Source organism: Phoca vitulina, unplaced genomic scaffold (assembly GCF_004348235.1).
Source record: "Phoca vitulina isolate PV1807 unplaced genomic scaffold, GSC_HSeal_1.0 scaffold7, whole genome shotgun sequence".
Lineage (NCBI taxonomy): Eukaryota > Metazoa > Chordata > Mammalia > Carnivora > Phocidae > Phoca > Phoca vitulina.
Window position 1 is genome coordinate 59,970,408 of NW_022589710.1, and position 14,794 is coordinate 59,985,201.

Here is a 14,794-nt window from a genome sequence, read left to right on the forward strand (position 1 = left end):
ACATCCATTAAGCTAACTCCCCCTTCCCCCCAGCAAGCACCATTCTACCTTCTGTCTCTATGAATTTGATCTTCCTTACATTTCATTGCATTAAATTCAAGTTAGATTTCAAAGAAACTTTGTTCCCCCTGTTTTGTTAATTCATTCTTCCCGTGAAAGTGACTTTGAACAAATGGCAGTCATTTTAAAAATTAAAAGCTGAACTAAACAAGAAACATAAGTATAATAAAAATTTACAAACAGCCTGCAACATTCATGTTTCCAGGCTAAAACTCTAAGATGTAATTTATCATAAAATTGTAAATTGCAAGGACCTTGGAAGTCATTTTGTCCAGCTTCCAACCCAACAAGCAATGGATTCTGAAACCTTCTTCGCTTTTGACACTTGCAACTATGGTGAACTCACAATTTTCCAAAGGCTATCCCATTGACAAAATGCTCTAATTACTAATTATCTTTCACTATCATCTTTCTTTCTCTTTAAATACAATAACCCCTATATCTGCCCCAAATAATAAATCAGAAATTCCTTAGAGATTTATTTGTCCAGGTTTGTATCACTGATGTACTTCCTTAATGTATAATGATTACAAATAAGATACTGCAATAGCCTTTCCTGGGTTTTTAATATCCAGTTAATAAATTCTTATTCAGGAGCCATCCATTAAAGCCCATTAAGCACAGCGCACTTTGAGGAAACTTTACCCAATAGCACCCTCTTGTGGGAAGAGCAGTAAATTGATAATCAAGAGACAACTCCGCCCTCCAATATCACTGGATTTTATGCAACCTTGCTGGTTAGCATGTCACTGAAAGGGTGGTTGCAAGGATGAAATGCACTATGAGGTCACTCAAAAAGTTAACACCAGGTATTACTACAGTTAATAAAGGGCTCAAAACACTGTAATCTGGTTTGTAGATCTGAGTCACTCATTCAAAAATATTACTGAACATTTGGGCGCCTGGGTGGCACAGTCGGTTAAGCGTCTGCCTTTGGCTCAGGTCATAATCCCAGGGTCCTGGGATTGAGCCCCATGTTGGGCTCCCTGCTCCACAGGGAGCCTGCTTCTCCCTTTCCCTCTGCCTGCCACTCCCCCTGCTTGTGCTCACTCTGTCAAATAAATGAATAAAATATTATAAATAAATAAACAAATAAATAAATAGCATCAATGCCCACTCCCAGTGACCTTATATTTCACTGGATGGGAGAAGATATAAGATGGGTCAACAATTACTTTTGTACCCTAAAGTAAAATGTAAGTGTGCTATCAAAGATTCAAACAAAGCATTATGCAGGTTCAAAAGAAAAACATCACACCAGGGTTTGGTTTTGAATTTGAGGAGCAGGATGCTAACTAAAGCATTCTTTACAAAGGATATGCTATTTGAAGAAGGTGGGACTAATAGAAAAACTGTTAGGAATCAGGCCTACTCTAAGCAGAAGAATATAAAATGAAAAGGTAGAAGATGGGGTGCCTCGGTGATTCAGTCAGTTAAGCATCCACCTCTTGATTTCGGCTCAAGTCATAATCTCAGTCAGGGTCGTGAGATCAAGTCCCACATCGGGCTCTGTGGGGAGTGTGCTGTAGGTTTTCTCCCTCCACCCCCCACCCCTGCTCACGCATGCGCCCCCACATGCTCTCTCTCTCTCTCTCTCCCTAATAAATAAATAAATCTTAAAAAGAAAAGAAAAGAAAAAGCAGAAGAAATAGGAAAACAGTATCTCTAGCTAAAGGACTGAGTAAGACAGTTTGGCTGGATATAGGTGATAGCGCAAAATAAGGCTAATGAGGGTGCAGATAGCCCAGAAACTATTTTAATTAGAGAAAATAAGGACCCAAAAATTCGAAGGAAAGGTTATCTAATTTTATTGCCTGAGAATGTTTTGGCATTTCTGCCAATGTGAAACACATACACAAATGATCACTTGTTTTAATTATCATTTTAAACAAGTTTTCTTTCTGAGACTGAAGGTACAATAATATTCCCTGCAAAGCAGTGGGAGTTCACCTCAGAAATACGGTCTCCACTGGCCTATAATCTCTTTGCAGACAGAGGTAATATCTACTACGTCCTTGTATCTCCCTCAGCATCATACACAGTGAAAAACAGAAAGATGTACATACCACTAACGGAAATATAAATGGGCATGATTTTTCTGGAAGATTATTTGGCAGTACATCTCAAAAGTTTTAAGAATGCCCTTTGAACCAGACCTGCCATTTCTGAAAATTGAAGCTAAGGAAATAATTTGTCATCAACACAAAAATACCTATCTTGGGATATCATGACAGCTTTCTTAGTAATTCTGAAAAGTTGAAACACTTCTAAATATCCGATAATAAATGACTGGATTAAAGAAGTTATGGAAAATCCAAATAATGGTATGCTATGTAGCCATAAAATGATAATGCAGAAACATGGCTTAACATGTGCTGATACTCATATTATCAAGTATGGAAGCAGAGTACAAAATACTATCAACAGTATGACCTTAATTTTGCTTTTAAAAATACATATAATATGGGGTGCCTGGGTGGCTCAGTCGGTTGAGCAACCGACTCGATCTCAGTTCAGGTCTTGATCTCAGGGTCGTGAGTTCAAACTCCGCCTGGGGGCCTACTTAAAAAAAATATATATATAATATATACATACATATATAAGAAGCATGCAAAGGCACAAAAAAAGGATTATCTCTGGATGGGACTGTGACTTCATGTTCTTTTTGGTTTATGTAATTTTCCTGAAGTACAAAATGGGTTTTTATAATAAAAAGGGGAAAAAAGAAAATACATTATTTTTTTAAAAGTTTTTTTTTTTTTTAATTTATTTGAGAGAGAGAGCACAAGCAGGGAGAGCAGCAGAGTGAGAGGGAGAAGGAGGCTCCCCGCTGAGCAGGGAGCCTGATGTGGGGCTCAATCCCAGGACCCTGGCACCCCAAGAAAATAGATTTTACTGAGAGAAATAAAATGTTAAAATACATAAGTAAGGAATCAATCATGCCTCCGTAATGAAGCCTCCATAAAACCTCACAAGGAGAGGGTTTGGAAAGCTTCCAGGCTGGTGAGCACTGGGAGATGTAGAGAGGGCTGCCTGCTGGGAGGGAGCTGGAAGCTCTGCATCCCTACCCCATGCCTTGCCCTACCTATCTCTTCCATCTGCTGTTCCCTGAGTTAAGGCCTTTTATAATAAACTGGTACTCTAGTAAAAATAAAATAAAAATATAGAAGCAGGGACCTAGTAATTCAAAAGTTCCAACAAACCAAGAGCTAATTCATACTGACTTAGGTCTTCATCTTGTTACTTCCTTTTTTTTTTTTTTAAATAAAGATTTTATTTATTTGACAGAGAGAAAGACAGCAAGAGCAGGAACCCAAGCAGGGGGAGTGGGAGAGGGAGAAGCAGCCCTCCCGCGGAGCAGGGAGCCCGATGCAGGGCTTGATCCCAGGACTCTGGGATCATGACCTGAGTCGAAGGCAGACGCTTAACGACTGAGCCACCCAGGTACCCCTACCTTGCTACTTCCTTTACTCTCTCCCTTCTAATATCCAAACTTTATTCAACCTTAGATCATTTGACCACGAATAAAACCACGTATGTCAAATTAGTTCTTTGGGAGCATGACAAAGTCAATTAAAATCCGTCAGGAGAAAAAAAAAAAAAAAGAAAATCAGAATTTAAGTCTAAACTCTTAAAACAGTGAGAGGCAATTATCTAGGGTGGTAGTTAGTACACTTATAATAAAAAGTAAATAATAATAATAAAGAAATAAAATTATTTTTTTTAAAAAGGAAAAAAGAAAAGACAGATTCAGAGAGAGCTGTTTGAGCCAGATCTGGTCAAGAGTTACAGACCCGAACATGAAACACATACTCTGCGTCTGACCTTGGGCAGCTTACTAAACCTCTTTACCCTTAGTATCTTCATCTGTCATTTGGAGATAGTGAATTTCATAAGAGTAAATTGAGGTAAGCCAGGAAAAATGCTTACTGATTCTGACACTCAAGAAGTGTTCAACTAATGTGAGGGCTAAAAACAGGGAAAAGTTACCTTGCATTTTCCATTGCATTGGAAGATGAAACTAGCTTTTCCTCCAATACTGTGACTTTCTTTCTCAGTTTGGCCTCTCTATCTTCTGCAGCCAAAGCTTCGCGTGTGTAAGAATCCTCTGATTCTAAAAGATGGTTACGCAATCTCTCTAGCTCCTGGTTTAAGCGTAATTCTTTGTCGCGTAAATGTTGAACCTAGGCAGAGGACACCTCTTTATTTTTCTTCTATAAAATGTTCCCCTTTCCCCTCTACAAGCCACTTTGTTATCAAATCTTTTGCCCATTACTGAAGTATATTAATTATATACTAATTACTCATATTGCAAGATGTATTTATATTAGGAAAAAAGTCTCCAAAAATCAACTTGACTTTTCTTTTTTTTTTTTTTTTTTTTTTTTTTTTACAGTTTCAACTTGACTTTTCATCTGGAAGTTTTATTTTGTAAGAGCTCATTCCCTGTGGCTATAATGAAAAATGGAATTGTACCAAGTACAAGGCTCTTTGTGACAGGCCACTTTTTCAGTAAAAATCTCATTTTTTCATACGTTATGGGTGAGAATTTTTTTTTTTAAACTGAAGTGTATTTGACAATATTATACTAGTTTCAAGTATACAACATAGTGATTCAACAATTCTACATGTTACGCTCTGCTCACCACGGTAAGTGTAGTTATCATGTCATCATACATTATTATAATTTATTGACTATATTCACTATGATGTATTTTTCAGCCCTTATTTGACTTATTTATAACTAGAAAATTTTACCTCTTAATCCCCTTGACCTATTTTGCTCATCTTCCCTAAATCCCTTCCTGCTAGCAACCACCAGTTTGTTCCCCATGTTTATGATTCTGTCTCTGTTTCACTGTTTTTTTAGATTCCACATAAGTGAAATCACACAGTATTTTCCTTTTTCTGTCTGACTTATTTCACTTAGCATAATACACCCTCCAGGTCCAACCATGTTGTTGCAAATAGCAAGATCTCATTCCTTTTTACGGATGAGTAATATTCCATTTATACACTACTTCTTTATTCATTCATCTATCAATGGATGCTTAGGTGGCTTCCCTATCTTAGCTCAGTAAACATGAGGATGCATGTACCTTTCTGAACTAGTGTTTTCATTTTTGGAGGGTAAATACTCAGTAATGGACTACTGGACTATATGGTATTTCTATGTTTAATTTTTTGAGGAACCTACATACTGTTTTCTACAGTGATTGCATCAATGGGAAATTTTTTTTTATACCCAAGATATGCCATGGTTTTCACTTCTGAAAACTGAAATAATATATACTCTGGGAGGTCAAGATCCTACAATATAACACATCGGAGGAAGACTGAGAAAAAATCACCTAAGAGAGAAATTAATTTTAATAATTCATTCTAGTTTTCTTAACAATTACTAAGCTTATTGCTTGAATCAATTTCTTTAGAGTAAAAGCATACCTCATTCTGTAAAGCACTGTTTTCCATTTGTTTCTGTTTCAGGGCCAACATGACCTGGTCTCTCTCCTGTTGAAACTTAACTGTCTTCTCCTGCATTGATTTAACTGCATTTAAAAGCTGATTTAACTCCCCAGTCTTGCCCTTTTGGAAAGAAATAACTTTAGCCTTAAGAAAAACACATTTAAAAAGACACATTTTCTTCATTAAATAATTAATTTTGAGATACAGTTAACCATAACAAGATCATCAAAAACAGAGTCTGAGAAACTGTCAGTCTAGAGAAGCCTAAGGAGACATGACAACTAAATATATAATGTGTTATCCTGGATGGCATCCTGAACAGAAAAAAGACATTTGGTAATTTTTTTGGTAAAAAAAAAAAAAAAAAATTAAGGAATTTAAAAAAAAGTAGGAACTTCAGTTAATAGTAATATATCAATATTCGTGAACTCGTTGTTACAAGTATAGCATAGTAATCTAAGATGTTAATAAACAAGGGAAACTGGGTGTGAGGCATATGGGAACTCTATTATCTTTCCAACTTTTCAAATAAACTATTCTGGAAGACAAAATTAAAGAATTCTCTCTCTCACTCTCAAATAAAATCTTTTTTAAAAAAAAGGTTTTAATTCAAAAGACACAATCTCTTCAAATTTACCCTATACAACAAAGTGTTCACAGATCCCAAAATCAATCAAAAGAGTATGAGAGAGAGTGATGTGTGTGTGCGTTCATTCATCAGGCCTGCACAACTGTTCCTCAGAAAGTACAAGTCACTGGCAAAGAAAAGACAGGGAAGTCATTTCAACACTTCTGTTTTCTAAAGAAAAATATTAATTGCTACTAAAGTCTTTTTTTCTATTTAAATTAACCTGTTGCTAAAAATGTTTGGAAAGATCTAGTAATTTAGGGGCGAAACCTCCAGGTACCTTTGAGGAAAATTTCATAAAACCCTGAAATGAGTATTTCTGAACGAACAACTTCACATTCCCGTTCAAACATAATTATCTATAAAGTAATCAACCCACTGGAAAATCTTCTCCACCCCAATTTTCCTGTATACAATTCCATCCCCAACATACCTGCTCTTTTTCTTTCAGGAGCTGCTCAAACGCGAGAGCCTTTTCCTTCATTGAATGGCACTCAAACTCTTTTTCTCGAAGCATCATGGAAAACTTTGTATTAGTCTCCTGTAATGCTTGATACTCTGTTTCCTTTTCCCTGGTTGTTTGGACTATTTTTTCATTTTCTTCTTTTAGTTTGCAAATGTCCATTTCTAAAATTAGTATCCGCTCCTTCAGGTTGGTTACTGCCTGCCTCAAAAGTTCATTTTCATTCACTTTGTTGGTGAAATTTTCATTTAAAGAAAGCACCTGATCACTTTTGGCTTTGATTAAGAGGTCTTTCTCCTTAAGTGACTTTTGTAAGACATCTTGTTTCTCCTTTAGCTGCTTAATTTCTGAATCCGTCTGTTCCTGTTCTTTTCTTTCTAGCTCTGAGGTGGCAGCAATCGAATCAGACAACCTGTGATTATTTTCCTGGAGCGTTTTAATTGTTGCATCTCTTTCCTGCAGTGACTTTCTCAGCTCTTCTAGCTCCTGCGTGGAAGACTCCCTCAATGTATCGGGCTTAACTGTCCCAAGAGACTCTGCTGGCTGGGAAGGAGGCGATGATCCGGAGGAGAGCTGAGGTGAAATAATATCAAGTTTTCCTAAAAGAAGATCTTTGGTACTGCACAGCTGCCCTATGCTGTGCTGAACCTGTGCTAGCTCCTGCCCAAAATTTTTGAGTTTGGTTTCATTCTGCTCATAACTTTGGATCAGGCCAGTGTAGTCCACTTGTAATTTAGAATTATTATCACTGTCAACCAAAACTTGTGCCTGAAGCTGATGGAGTTCCTCCTGAAGCTGGGCAGACTCGTGCTGCATATTCTGGACCGTGGTCATCACCTGCTGTTTCCACTCTTCCATCTTCTTCACTTGTTGTTTTAATTTGTCGCGTTCCTGTAGAAGCTCCTCAAACTGATTGCTGTTAACACCTCCAACCTCATTCCCAGTGCTGGATGTTTGTAAAACCGTCAATAAGGTCTGGCATTTCTGACTTAATGCATCTATCTCAATGTCTTTTTCTCGAATGATACGTGATAAATTCTGAACAGTTTCTCTAAACATTTCTTGGCCACCACCTTCAGATCTAGTGGACAATTTTTTATTTTCATCTTGCAGCTTCACGAGAGCTGCCTCTTTGGCAGCAACGACATCCATCATTTTGTGGTATTCCGTTTTCAGGTGGCTATTTTCCCTAGTCTTCTCACTCAAAACAGCTAATACCTGTTCTCTCTCCATAGCGTAGGCCTGCAGCTGCTGCTGAAGGTAGACAACATCCTGGGTGTAGGAAGCCGAAGAAATTCTAGCGTGAAGAGCTTGTATCTCCAAGTCTTTCTGCTGGATGATCTGAGTGAGTTTACCAACCTCATCTTTGGACAGCTGATCAATCTGTTTCGTTAAAGATATATTCTTTTCATTTAGAAGTTTAATCTCCAATTCTCGTTCTTTTATTCCTTTTACTAATCTCTCAGTTTCGGCTTTAGATAAATCATGCTTTTCACTACCATTTTCTATGTTAAGGCTCTGTACTTTCGTTTCTTGAAAGATCTCACAATTCTCCGTTTGAACGCCCTGTCTTTCTTCACGCAACTGGGTTTTGATTTGTTCAACTGTTTTTTGCAAATTCTTAATCTCCTCATCTTTCTCTAAGAAGAGTTGGGTGTGGGTGACATTCATCTGCTCATGCTGGCACTTAAATTCATCCATTTCCTTCTTCTGTTCCTGTAGAGACTGAAGCAGCTGCATTTTACTCTGGTTTTGATCTTCAATAATCTTCTGATGATGTTTTATCTCCTCCTCAAGATTCCCCTTTATAATATTCAGTTGCAACACCTCAGACTCTAGCTCAGTAACACTGTCAAGGGGTTTGGGCTCCACCACAGGTGCAGCTCGACTCTGCTGCTCCCGGAGCCGCTCCAGTTCTTCTTTTAGATGATTGTTTTCTTCTTTCATGGACCCAAGACTTCTGTCTTTTTCCTCCATGGTTTGCTTCAAAATTTCATTTTTTCTTAAGGCCTCAGTATATTTATCTAATTCCTCCTGAAGCTCTGAACTTCTTTCTTTAAGTTTTTCAATAAAAATTTCCTTCTCACTTATAAGTTGTGTTAAGTGCTTCTGCTCTTCTAAACTAGATGACAAAATTTCCTTGGTTTCTTGATGATGAGTATCCATTTGTTCAATGTTCTTTTTGAGTTCTGCTATTTCAAAGTCTTTCTCTTGACTGAGTTTCATTAAATGCTGCTGTTCCAGCTGTAAAGCAGAGGTGCTCAAATCATGTGCCTTTGACAGTTCTATAATCGTCTGCTCGTGCTTACTGGCTTCTTCCAACAGCCTCTGTTCAGCCCGACTCAATTCTGCTTCTAACTGTCCTTTTTCCATTTTTACAGCCTCCACAAGAGTGTTTCTTTCCAGAGAAATCTGATTGCTACCAGCAATGGATTCTTCCAACTGATGTCTTACATCCTCACATGCTAAAACCAACTTTTCATTCTCCATTTTGAGATCAAAAGCAACTTTGTTTAAATTGTCATTGAGCTTTTCTATTTCTGAAAGATTTTGCTTTAAATTTCTGACTTCGGCTTCCCTTTCTTTAAGTAAGTCATCCTTAAAATCACTGCCAGAGTCGCGATTTAGAGACTGAGTTAACTCATCCCTGACTCTAGAAAGCTCTTCCTCATTTTGTTTAATATGTTCCTTAAGTCCACAGTTCTCCTTCTGCATGTTTAAATTACTTTCTTGTGATTTATTTAGCTGATCTACTAAATCTTCTACTTTCTCCTCAAGCTTCTGCTTGGCTAAATGCAAATCATTTAGGACAAGTTCACTTTGAACTAACTTCTCTTTCTGCACATCTAGCTCTTTAGTCATGTTCATTTTATCATCTTCAAGTTGATGGACTCTCCTGTTCTCATCATTTAGATCTTTTCTCAGTTTACTAATGATGCTGTCTCCCTCATTTTGTTGTTTTGATAGCTGATCTTTTATCAGAATCATGTGCTGAAAGAAAAATAATTTGTATGGTAACTTTAAGACACTCTCTCATTTTAGTACCTAACAAAAATTTTGTAAAATGTCATAAATAATAGAAGAATAATCCTCAGATACATCTAATCCTTCTTAAAACAATACTTTTTAAAAAAACCCCAATATTTAGGAGCACCTGGGTGGCGCAGTTGGTTAAGCCTCCGACTCTTGGGTTTCGGCTCAGGTCATGATCTCAGGGTCGTGGCATCGAGCCCCACGTCAGGCTCCAAACTCAATGTGGAGTCGGCTTGAGACTCTCCCTCCCTCTGTCCCTTGTCCTGCTCATGTGCACACCCACACACTCTCTCTAATAAATAAATCTTTTTTTTAAATCCCATCATTTAATCCCAACAAAATTACTAACATCTTACAGCAAATCAATTTCATTAGAGACTAGAACTTAAAGCCAGAGAAGGTACATGACGTATGTTGCTCATTTCCAACTCTTCAACACTGGGGTAGGAGTCATACAGCCCGTGAGCCAAACCCGGCCAGCCACCTGTTTTTGTAGATCAAGTCTTACTAGGCTACAGCCATGCTCATTGTTTACATGTCACAAGAGCGGAGCTGAGTACAACTGAGACGACTATATGGCCTGCAGAGCCAAAGAATATTTACTATCTAGGGCGCCTGGGTGGCTCAGTTGGTTAAGCGACTGCCTTCGGCTCAGGTCATGATCCTGGAGTCCCGGGATCGAGTCCCGCATCGGGCTCCCTGCTCGGCAGGGAGTCTGCTTCTTCCTCTGACCCTCACCCCTCTTATGTGCTCTCTCTCATTCTCTCTCTCTCAAATAAATAAATAAAATCTTTTAAAAAAAAAAAAAAAAAAGAATATTTACTATCTAACCCTTTACAGAAAAAGTTTGTCAACCTGTATGATTAGATTATCAATGAAGCAAAATATTAATTAAATCACATGTTTAAATCACACCCATCACTTTCACTTGTTACTCCAGTGTTCAGTGTACTGAGAAGAGCTCTGGTTTTCACATCGTGTTACCTTTGTAGCTTCTTGGTTCTGTCTGTCCAATTCCTCTAACTCAGCTACAAGTATTTCCTTCTCAGTGAGACTCTGATTAAGTTCCTGCTCCTTTGCCTCCAAAGTCAGTCTTAAGTCGTGTAATGTTGAATTCAAATCCATATCTCTCGCAGCTGTACTTTTAATTACTTCATACTCACTGTTCAATTTTAAAAGTGATAGCTGAAGCTCTTCCTTAAATAATAAAAAGGGGGAAAAACAACATATACTGTCAACTGAAAGAAGACACTGAAAGATTTAAAAAAAAAGAATTGCATATATATATATAAACAAAACTTGGGAATCTATTCTCAGATGCCTGTGTCGGAAACATCACTGAATAAGACTTCCACAACGATACATAACATTCGACAATTCGGGGCGCCGGGGTGGCTCAGTCGTTAAGCGTCTGCCTTCGGCTCAGGTCGTGATCCTAGAGTCCTGGGATCGAGCCCCACGTCGGGCTCCCTGCTCGGCGGGAAGCCTGCTTCTCCCTCACCCACTCCCCCTGCTTGTGTTCCCTCTCTCGCTCTCTCTCTCTCTGTCAAATAAATAAATAAAATCTTTAAAATAAATAATAAATAAAAATTCAACAAATCACAGCCTTCACTCATGTGCAATTTTATGTGTAGCTTCAAGAAAAACATTTCTGTAACACCAAGACAAGATGGAATGACTGTTAAAGTTCATCCAGCTCCAGCTTCTTTATACAAAAACTTTCCCATTTGGGAGCCTTCCTGATCCCACTCCCACCACTGCTTCCCTTCTGTCTGCTGCTTCTCTTGCCCCACACACACTCTTCAAAATGTTCTGAGTCTCCCAGCTCTCTGCACTTCCATTCCCTAATGTCCAGTCACCAACAACCATAAACTAAATAAACATCTATAAAAATCAACATTCATTCACTAATTAGAAAACAAAAGGCTTCTTTTCCTTCATTAAAGGAATTTCCCTTATTACTGGCTCCTGTCAGCACATGAAACTTTTCTTTGACCCAAGAAAGTAGGCTCCTTCCTTCCTTTGCCAACCAACCTGAGCAGAGACTAGGTTCCCCTTCCTCAACTCTTAACAGTCTTACAGATCTAGCTATCTATATATGATTTTTAAACTATATTTTATGTTCTGTTCTACTGGTATTTAATGCTTTTCCTCCAAACTCCAGAAGTGGGACAGTTCTCTATGCTCCAACACTGTTTCAACCTGATTGTGATGTTTGTGATACAACAAGAGTTTAAAGCCTTCTTTCACCGATAGAGAAATATCAAACTTCTATGGAATCTACTTTAAAGCAAATTAAGAATCTTAAATTTCTACAAATAAAGAGACTATACATACCTCACAAACAGACCAGTGAAAACTAGAACATCTGCCTCACGGTTCTCCTTTTAATTCCAATTCAAAAGTTTATTCTGAACTACAGTTGATGAAAACAGCATTCTCTTATGCCTTTCTAAAGTTATATGTGCGAAGGGACATGGTTGGGGGGATGGGGTAACTGGGTGATGGGCATTAAGGAGGGCACGTGATGTGACAGGCACTGGGTGTTACATGCAACTGATGAATTACTGAACCCTACATCTGAAACTAACGACATACTATGTTGGCTAATTGAATTTAAATTAAAAAAAATAGTTATATGTTCAATCAGGAGAATCACAAGTTTTTTCTCAGGTAGATGTTAAGAACATGCACGGCCTTGCAGGTACGTTTGGCATTCTTAAGCAGTGAGCAGACCCGTATCAGAGAAAATTAAAGGACAAGTTATGAAAGATTACTTAACATCAAAGAAAGGAGCAACAGCTATCAGGCCTGGCTACAGAATCCAAAAATATCACGGCAAAGTTACAGATCTATCAGATATGCGCAGAGATCTGCAAACTACGAAGTACACCTAGGAGAGTTCTATAGAGAAAGGAGCAGAATGCAAAGGGAGCAGAAAAGAGCAGAGAAAATATAGATAATATAAGAATTAAAAAGTGAAGGGCGCCTGGGTGGCTCAGTTGGTTAAGCGACTGCCTTCGGCTCAGGTCATGATCCTGGAGTCCCTGGATCGAGTCCCGCATCGGGCTCCCTGCTCGGCAGGGAGCCTGCTTCTCCCTATGACCCTCACCCCTCTCATGTGCTCTCTCTCTCTGTCTCAAATAAATAAATAAAATCTTTAAAAAAAAAAAAAAAAAAAAAAAAAAGAATTAAAAAGTGTAGGAGACACTGGCTTTTAGTAGATAGAAAGGGTGGGGGCAAGGATCCCACAATGCATACAACAGTGCATAAAACTAAGAAATTTCCATGCTGATAACATCCCTTTGAGAAACACTGCGTATATGCTAATGTGGAAGGATGCTGAAAATACGTTAAGGTATACATGAATAGTATGTATAGTATGCTAACAGTTGTATTTTTTTTAAAGCTATTTATATAATCATACATACATAAGTGTAGTCTGGAAGGATGGACATACAAGAAACCGGTAAGAAAGACTGCCTTCAGAGGCACCTGTGTGGCTCAGTCGGTTAAGCGTCTGCCTTCAGCTCATGTCATGATTGGGATCGAGACCTGCATCAGGCTCCCTGCTCAGCAGGGAGTCTGCCTGTCCCTCTACCCTTCCCCCTGCTTGTGTGTTCTCTTGCTCACTCTCGCTCTCTCCCCTTTCAAAGAAGTAAATAAAATCTTAAAAAAAAAATTTAAAAAAAGATTGTCTTTGGAAAAGAGGTCAACCAAAAGAGGTGCAAAGGATACTCCATTTGTACCATCTAAAGGTTTTCCATATGAATTACTGAATTTGTACATCAGTGAATATGTATTATTTTTTAAAAATTAATTTTTTCAATTGAGTTAAGACACGGGCATATAACTTCATAATACCAGCTTAGAACTATCCTGCATTTAAGCACCTGTCTTAGCCAGGGAATTATCCCCGAGTACTATAAACATAAAAATACCTTTCCCCATCCCCAACACTGCATTACATTCCAACCCTGCTACCAATATACACAAAGATTCTATCTCTACCACTGAGAACGTATCCCTCTTCATCCCTCACCACTAAGAAATTCCACCACACTAGATACGTTCCAGGACATTCGAGCAGTTAGTAGATTCTGTAGGATGCCACTACGGCCACTCCAGACTCTAGAACCACCTGTGTATGTTGCTGCTGTCCGGACTTCATCGGAAACCAAAACAGAGTCTTTACCTATCTTTTTTGCTCCTACTGTATGCCTACTGGCTGTCTTATCTGTAAATGTGAACTCTGGCCAGCCTCTCATACTTTGAACTTTGCCCAAATACCTCATCCTGGTCTGACAAGCATCAATGACACCAGTTTTATCCTCAGGACTCTCAAGACCTAAACATTCCATTCTGATATAAACTGGCCCTTGGCTGTGACCTGTAATACACACATTTTAATTCTGCCCCCATTTTTACTGTACCTACCTTTTCTTGACTCAATAAGGACTTCTGTTTTTCTAAAGTTTCAACATGCATTTTAAGTTTCAAATTGTCTTCAACGAGACTGTTATCCTAAAAAATGTTAAAACAGTATTTTTTCAGATAAATTTCAAGTTTACAAAAAAGTAGGTGAGCTGTACTATTGTGCATTTGTACTCAGCATTATTCTTCTAGTGATACATAAAAATTATAGGCATGCAACACTGGACCATCTAAAGCCAGTCACTCATTTTATAAATATTCTTAGAATTTTATTATATTTCAAAAAATATATAAATACATTTACAAAATAGCCTGTAATCATTAGTAATAGAAGCAACTCTGAATTCCTTCAGAGAAATCAAAATGCATTCCTCACTGTGGTGGAAAATCTGCTTCCACTGTCTATAAACATAATGTCTGTCAAATTAATCTTGAAAGTGATATACTTGCATTTTTAAATTATGTAACTTTTAAAATTATGTCAATTTATGATTCAAAAAGTTTGTTATTAATCAGCAAACATAAAATTACTAAGATGCAAGTTCCTAGGATAAGTTCATGTGAATTTGTAAAAAACACAAAACAAGCAATTACAATAATCAAAATATTTTTTCTTGATAAATCAAAGCCAAAAGCTTTTTCTCTTTAAAATTAGTTTACCTGGTTCAAATTACTCAGTCTCAAAATTTCATTTTCAGCATCTGTAAAAA

At 37.8% G+C, this 14,794-nt stretch overlaps 1 protein-coding gene across 2 annotated transcripts in view; it reads right to left on the reverse strand.

Moving 5' to 3' along the window:
* The window catches only part of TRIP11 (thyroid hormone receptor interactor 11), a 65,466-nt gene that overhangs the window by 27,462 nt on the left and 23,210 nt on the right, over positions 1-14,794 (reverse strand). For both annotated transcript variants that reach the window (XM_032405799.1, XM_032405800.1), the window contains exons 8-13: positions 14,745-14,785; positions 14,088-14,174; positions 10,635-10,847; positions 6,588-9,608; positions 5,506-5,646; positions 4,051-4,244 (exon numbers count right to left, since the gene is read on the reverse strand). In XM_032405799.1, the coding sequence (XP_032261690.1) occupies positions 4,051-4,244; positions 5,506-5,646; positions 6,588-9,608; positions 10,635-10,847; positions 14,088-14,174; positions 14,745-14,785 (3,697 nt within the window). The remainder of the gene's footprint in view (positions 1-4,050; positions 4,245-5,505; positions 5,647-6,587; positions 9,609-10,634; positions 10,848-14,087; positions 14,175-14,744; positions 14,786-14,794) is intronic.